The sequence below is a fragment of the Prosopis cineraria genome, unplaced genomic scaffold (genome assembly GCF_029017545.1).
Source record: "Prosopis cineraria cultivar Desert tree isolate PC_DT_omini unplaced genomic scaffold, ASM2901754v1 PC12, whole genome shotgun sequence".
Classification (NCBI taxonomy): domain Eukaryota; kingdom Viridiplantae; phylum Streptophyta; class Magnoliopsida; order Fabales; family Fabaceae; genus Prosopis; species Prosopis cineraria.
In genome coordinates this window covers 33482244-33489620 of record NW_026555343.1, presented here as the reverse complement: position 1 = coordinate 33489620, position 7377 = coordinate 33482244, and the positions used below count along the sequence as shown (strand labels likewise).

Here is a 7377-nt window from a genome sequence, read left to right as displayed (position 1 = left end):
ATTTCAGGTCAAAATCATGCCCTGTTTTGTCTTTGTATTTATCCTTTAGTATGGTCTAAAAGAATAGCATTGTTATTTACTGGAGCCTTTGTGCCATAATCATTTTATTTTGTTTCAAGTGAGAATACGATGGGTGACTTCTAAAATAATTTAATATCATATAAAGATTTTTAATAATTGAAGTTCATATTTTAATGAATATTCAATTTTTCTAAATCTTTGTGAAATATTAAATTATTTTAACGGTCATCATCAATATTCTCCCTTGTTTCAATGAAGTTTTCTTCTACCTTAGAAAAAATAAATTATAAAGTATAGAAATTTAAAATTTGAATCTGTCTAAAAAATGAAAAAGAAAAAGTTTAAGAAAATTGTACCATGAACAATGTGGACTTTATGGAGCTCGTATAACTGAATTGACCTGTATCCTAGTAATAAGCCTAATGCTAGGTAGGTGGAATAACGGGCAAGGTCTAGACTCCAGAGCATCCCTCCCGTACGCCAAGTTTAGTTGACCAGTTACAGGACATAGAGGCTGGGGAAGGACTTGACATCATTTATTCAAATCTATACAGGTAATTGAATTGAAGGGAAACCACAGGACCTTCCAGAAAAATTTTTCACACTCAATAATTAATACATAATTATTTGTCATTGAAATAATAACAACGACTTATTTTTTCTTTAATAATGATTTATTGTTCACTTTTTTTTGGCGAATAATTCTTAAATGAAGTCCTTAAAATTAAAGGTTAGTAGTATGGTGATAGTGGAGCTTAAATTACCCAATCATAATTAAAATAGTATCATCTCCATTTGAAATTATAAAATAATTTTGAAGATATTTCATTATCTCAAAATATAAGATAATTTAATAAAAATAAGATTTCATTTATAATGATATATTTGAAATTTACAAATACATGCTTGGAATTCACAATTATAGTCATTAACATTTTATAACATACTATAGCGTATTAATCTAGTTTACATTGTTTTTTTTTAAACATACACACATTATTTTCATTCAAAGTACTCATCATGCATTTCACAACCTCAAAAACATAACAAGCATATATAGGAATTTGAGTTCCTAATTACTTTAACTCTTGATTTACAAACCAAGTTACTTATGTCAATACACAATTGAGCCTCCTCCATACTCAAATTCACCATAAGAGGTCAATCTATGTTTCAATACCACCAATCTTTTACCCAAAAAAATTCCATCAATCTACATATCAATAATTAATTATCATCAATTTTCTCTAATCAAAGCTTAACCCCAAAATTTTTATTGTAGCAATCTACCACAACTTTACCAATTTCTACCTTTTACTAGCTTATTTATACTCTTATTGGTCTAGATAATACCATTAGATACTCACATTGTCAATAACCTATCCACCCCACTTTGTTCAAACAACGCCATTTTGCTTGTTCTGGCATAACCTAATTTTAGGTTAGTGAATCGTGATTCTCTCGGCCCCTCACACACATAGAACAGAATACTCTAGAGTCCAGATCGAGTCACAGAAGTGCTCCACTTTCCTCTAATCTATCTCGATTTCAAAGCTCTAATGCAAGCTACTGCGGAACCCTATCAAGCGAGCTGTTGAAGAATCTGTCCAGCAAGCTTCCGCAGAACCAGATCATGCGAGCTGTTACAGAACTAGTCCGACGAGCTTCTGCAGAACCAGTCCGGCAAACCTCACGAGCTCTCAACTGTTCAATCCTGTTCATGTTCCTTGCCTCTCTTTCTCAACCTGACCGTCGTCTTGCCTCTCCTCTGTTCGTCGCATATGTGTTGGACATTGGCATCTTCATTCTCGATTCTCAACTGACCTCTCATCTTTAGCATCTTTCAGTTCGGTCAGGTCTGCTTCCAGCCTCGTCTGCCATCTTCAATCTTCATTAAAAGGTTAGAGCTCTTACTATTGAAGCTCAATCAAATGATTTATAGTTTAATAAATAATTGGTTTTGTGATTCTGGACATCTGGGTGCTGATTGATGATTGCTAATTTAGCAATTTTGATTATATTTTGATTAAACTTAGTTGTTTTTTATGGATTTGGAACCTCCAACTCTTGCCACCGATAATCCTGATCTTGGCACTACCTCTGGCTCAACTTCAAATAATAATAGTACCCTACAAACTGCTGTTGGTTCGAATAGTAATGATGCCTTTGTGCCTCAAGTATCACCTACACCATCTCTTCGAGGGAAAAGTGATCTTACATGGGAGAATTTTGCTTTTAAAAAATATACTTGCCTTCATTGCTCCTTATCATTTAGAAGAGGTAGGATTAATAGGATGAAGCAGCATCTTGTAGGTGTTTCAGGAAATATAATTTCTTGCAAGAAAGTTCCACATGATGTTCGCCATAGGATGGTTCAATCTTTGAAAGAAGTGTCATTGGTGAATAAGAGGAAGCTTGATGATTCAGACATGTCTGAAGAGTTTATTGATAACCCAGAAGGTGAAGTAATTACTCCAAATCCAGAGCCAAGTAAGCAAGCTAAGAAGGTAGGTTCTAGCAATGTTATTGTTGTGAAAAAAAAAACGAAAAACTAATGGAGTTAATAATTATATTGCCCCAAGGGCAACTTCTGGCTCCCAACCAAGGCTAAAGAGTGTATGGTCATCTAAAGAAGCTCAATATAAAGCTAAATTAGCCATTGCTAAGTGGTTATATATGAATTGTATTCCATTTAATGCTGTAAATTGTCCACATTTTTTGCTTGCTTTGGATGCAATTGCTGTAAATTGGCCAATGTTTTAAAGGTCCTTCATTTAAGGAGTTAAGGATTAACTTGTTGATTGATTATAGAAAAGAGTGTCAATTGCTTATTGAAAGCCATCGAGCCACTTGGATAGAAAGTGGCTGCACACTCATAGCTGATGGTTGAACTGACAAAAGGCAACGAACATTAATAAATTTTCTAATTTATTCTCCTGTTAGCTTCATTTTTGTAAAGTCTGTTGATGCTTCACATACAGTCAAGGATGTCAAGAATTTGTTTTTGTTTTGTTTTGTGAAGTTATTGAGTGGGTTGGTCTTAAAAATATAATGCATGTTGTGATTGATAATGCCAATTATGTAGCTGCTGGCAGGTTGGTTTATGAAAAATATAATCATATCTATTGGTCACCTGTGCTGCTTACTATTTGAATCTTATTTTGAAGGACATTGCAAGCATGCCCCATGTAGCTGACCTTGCAACAAAGGCATCAAAAATTACTGTTTTTGTGTACAATCATATGGCTTTTCTTTCATGGCTTAGGAGAAGAGATGGCTGGATAGAAACTATGCACCCAGGAGTGACCAGGTTTGCTACTACTTTCATTACATTGAAAAGTTTGCATGAGCACAAGCATGATTTGCAAGCCTTGGTCTTAGATAAGTACTTTCATAATAATAAACTATTAAGGACTAAAGTTAGGCAACTAGTTGGTGACATTGTGTTGGACAAGAAGTTTTGGGATGATTACTATCAAATTGTATGTCTTGTGGGTCCTCTTATCAAGCTACTAAGAATTGTAGATGTTGATGAAAAACCATATTTGGGTTATGTTTATGAGGCTATGTAGAGAGCAAAGAATTCAATCAAAAATTTCTTTCATAGAAAGAAGGAACAATACAAGCCTTGCACAAGCATAATTCAAGCATGGTGGGATAAGCATTTGAAGTGTGATTTGCATGTAGCAGCCTACTTTTTAAATCCTGCATTCTTGTATGACTAAGGATTTATTGAGAAGAGTAGAGTGACAAAATCAATGTTGGACTATTTTTCAATATACAAGTCTACCCATGAATATTCTAACATGATTTTTGAGTTGCAAATGAATTGCAAGCGCTAAGGCTCTTTTGGCCGAGAAGAAGCTCATAAAGTAGCAAATGAAATACAACTTGGTTAGCTTCTTATTCTTTTTTTCTTTTATTATAATTTTAAATATTAACTAATATTAATTTGTTTGAATTTGATGTAGATGTCTAGTGGCAATGTTTGGGGGGTAGTGCTCCAATATTACAAAAGTTTGCAATTCGCATTCTAGGACAAACTTCTTCTTCTTCATGATGTGAAAGAAATTGGAGTTTATTTAAAAGAATTCAAACCAAAAAAAGAAATAGGCTAGAACATGAAAGATTGAATGATCTTGTGTTTGTTAATTACAACTTGCGTTTGCTAAATAGGTGATCATTAATTATTACTCAAATCTGAAATAATTTTCTTTGGCTTCAATAATTGAATGATTAGGGATTTGATTGTGATTTTTTTATATAATTCAAAATTGAAGAAGGTGAGTTATGATCCTGTTGATTATGAATCAATTGATAAGCTTGAATATTGGATAGCTAAAGAAGTTCCAACTCCACATCCTGACTTCACTGTTGAGGAAATTCAAAATGAAGATTTTCTTAGTGGCAATGCATGTCCCTTTGGATCCGGTCTTGAATTAAGGAAAAATGAAGTTTGCTCCTCTTCTTTTTACATTAAAACTTTGTTTGATTTATAGTTTATTCATTCATTATTTATATGTCAATGCTAACTATTTTTTTTTTCAAATATATGTCTAGGTGCTGTTGAAGATGTGAATGTTCCGTAGTCTCCTATTTTGGATTCACCGAATGCTATAAGAGTTGAAGGAGATGTTTGTGATCTTCAGCATGATTTTGGAAAGTTTAATTTAAAAGATCTGTATGGCAATTGAATGTTGTAGTTTTTGGATTGAATTTGGACCATTAGATTGTATAAGAATGTTAGATTGTGGTGTTGTGTTGTGCATGGCCATGAATGACTTTAAAGTTTGAAGTTTGAATTCTGAACATGGATATTACTTACTTTCCTACTATTAATGTGTACTTGGATTTGTACGCCTTTAAACTTTGAAATATGATGAGATCATCACTTTATTAGTAGTTAGTTATTTTTAATTTATCATATTTCCTATAATTTTTAATGTATAATATTTAAAATATATTAATTTAATTACAAACGATTCGACCCCAGTCCGACCTTTGAACCATGAACCAGTGCCTTGATTAGTTCAATGTTCGATTCAATTTTAATAACATTAAATCACACAACATCTTCCGTGGTGCTTGTCCACTTCGATAAATGTTAAATAGTAAAGTAGGCAAAGCCTATGAGCTAAGCCACTACTTTGGGCTTGATGTGGCCTATTACTTCCTTGAGTCAAATCCTAAACCTATCTTAGGTTTTATTAGACTCAATAACCATTCATTAATCTCATTTTGGCCTACTCAAATTAGTAATTTACCTTTAATTAGTCATAATTAATCTTGAATTTTTGAGATATTTCACAATACATGAGAAAATATGTCTAATTCTTACAATATGTTGGAAAAAAATTAAAGTTGAATACTTGAAAACTTAATTTTAATTAACAAACTTGATTCTTCTTAATTTTTTTTAAATAAAGTATTCTTATCTGTAATTAGTATTTTTTGAATTTCCTGAAATATCATTTTTCCCATTTAAAAATTATACATTAGTACATATTCTCTCCATTCAAAAATATAATGCATTTTTTAAGGAGTTAAATGTTTAAAAATATAATGTATTTTTAATCTTTTGAGATGTAATTAATACTTTTTTTAAAAGTGTCTCTATTGATAATGATTTTATACTTATTGTAGGGCTTTTAATAAGAATAAATATAAAAAATTAAAATTAATTAAAAAATAAATAACTATTTTATTAAAGGTTGAGATTTGATTATAAATATTTTTTATTTTCAAACGAAAGGAGTACACTTAATATCATTATTCAACATTTATGACACGAGGGTAAAAAAAAGTTAATAATTAAGATTTATTATTTACATCGGTGATCTCACCGGAAACCAGAGCTCCTGACACCGAAAGTCTAATTTGTATTTTTAGGCCATTTTATCCCTAACCATTTGGTGTTTGTTTGCGTATAGTCAGAGCAATCGAGGAAGATGGCTTCGCCGGCTATGGCTTCTTCCACTCAATTCCTTCACACTTCCTTTCCTCGTCTTCCGAACCTCAGGCTCAAGTACAATCCTCTCGCTTTTCCCTCGTTTCTCCCTCCTAAACCCACCATTACTTTCCACTCCAATCCTCAATCCATCCGTCATTTTCCACTTGTTCGTGGTGCTTTGGTCTCTCCTTCCTCTGCTCTTTCGCCGGAACTGCCCCTTCAAGCTTCCCCAACCTCACCGCCGGAAATTCTCTCAGGCTCAACCCGTACTCTTGCTACCATATTTGCCCTAGGTTTATCTATATCTCGCTTGTGCATCAATCTAATTCAGAAAATCCCACTCGTTCCTGGGCCGGAGCAGCTTGCTGCAATTCTGAACCTTCAGAGAAATGCTATCTGTGCCGCCGGTCCTCTCTTCTTTGCGTCGTTGCGGGACCGTCCCAGTGGTTATTTGAACACTCCGCTCACTGTTGTGGCCGCTGGACTCGCCAAGTGGCTCGACATCTATAGTGGGGTTTTGATGGTTAGGGTTTTGCTTAGTTGGTTCCCCAACATTCCGTGGGAGCGTCAGCCTCTCTCAGCTATTCGGGACCTTTGTGATCCTTATTTGAACTTGTTTCGAAATATTATTCCTCCCGTATTTGATACGCTTGATGTTAGTCCGCTTCTAGCTTTCGCTGTTCTGGGCACTCTTGGCTCAATTCTCCATGGCAGCAGCGGCTGATTGTTTATAAAGTTTCAGCTATTCATCGAGTGGTGAAATGCTGTATGCAGAGTTTATCTTCAATGTTAGCTTCATCTTCGATATTTTGTATTTCATTATTGTAGGGATACACTTACCACAATAATTTCGTCAGGTTTCAATATATAAATTTTGATAGTTTTTGGCATTATTTTACTTGATTAGTTGATTTCAGATTGTATTAGATTGTATTCTGTTATATGTACTCTGAATAACAGATACTTGAATATTTCTCCAATTTCTTCCGATTGTGATGCTTCAGTCGTTTGAAGTTTTTATTTATTTATTTTAGAATATATCAATATTCACCTTAGAATCTGCTTGGACGTTGGATTTTTATGACTCTTACCTGTCCATCAAGCATGAAGTGTATCAAATGTTAACCCAACGTGTGTGCATTTATGATTACATAACTGAAGGTCTTGATGTTTCCCTGAGTTACTGAATTAGTTGGCTGTCAGGTACCATGGCTTTCTGCCATTGTTCTATATGATGTATGCCCTATGTCTCTTCATTGATGTGTTTCTTTCGAATATAACTGAGATTTCTGTGGAATATTGTGTCCTTGAATTATTCAAATCTTGGTGCATCTAAGTAGAAAAAACATATTGGTGTCTACTTGGTTTTTTGTTCCACAAAAAATTTTGAGGAGGATGGTTTGTGG

The 7377-nt window shown here is 33.7% G+C and overlaps 2 protein-coding genes across 7 annotated transcripts; both read left to right on the top strand.

Annotated features, from left to right (window-relative positions):
- Positions 1-1422: 1422 nt before the first annotated feature.
- LOC129289666 (uncharacterized) lies at positions 1423-4816 on the top strand. 6 transcript variants are annotated; one of them, XM_054926478.1, is made up of 3 exons: positions 1423-1921; positions 2335-2528; positions 3189-4816. In XM_054926478.1, the coding sequence occupies exons 2-3, from the start codon at positions 2391-2393 to the stop codon at positions 3591-3593; spliced, it is 543 nt and encodes a 180-aa protein (XP_054782453.1). In that variant the 5' UTR covers positions 1423-1921; positions 2335-2390; the 3' UTR covers positions 3594-4816. The 6 variants fall into 6 exon arrangements, 4 of the variants coding, with proteins under 4 accessions (XP_054782453.1, XP_054782452.1, XP_054782451.1 ...); XM_054926477.1 differs by having other exon boundaries at positions 2325-2528; XR_008588183.1 differs by lacking the exon at positions 1423-1921 and having other exon boundaries at positions 1939-2528; positions 3189-4475; positions 4582-4816.
- Positions 4817-5892: 1076 nt separating this feature from the next.
- On the top strand, positions 5893-6951 carry LOC129287689 (ylmG homolog protein 1-2, chloroplastic-like). The gene has a single exon (XM_054923909.1). It carries the CDS (start codon positions 5970-5972, stop codon positions 6693-6695), a length of 726 nt encoding a protein of 241 aa, XP_054779884.1. The 5' UTR covers positions 5893-5969; the 3' UTR covers positions 6696-6951.
- Positions 6952-7377: the final 426 nt, after the last annotated feature.

What these genes read in the sequence shown, in the direction of transcription:
- LOC129289666 (XM_054926475.1), top strand. Translation starts at nt 2,067, where the DNA reads ATGGATTTGGAACCTCCAACTCTTGCCACCGATAATCCTGATCTTGGC. An exon ending in CAAGTAAGCAAGCTAAGAAG is followed by an intron (nt 2,529 to 3,188) that starts GTAGGTTCTAGC and finishes CTTATTTTGAAG; the next exon opens with GACATTGCAAGCATGCCCCA.
- LOC129287689 (XM_054923909.1), top strand. Translation starts at nt 5,970, where the DNA reads ATGGCTTCGCCGGCTATGGCTTCTTCCACTCAATTCCTTCACACTTCC.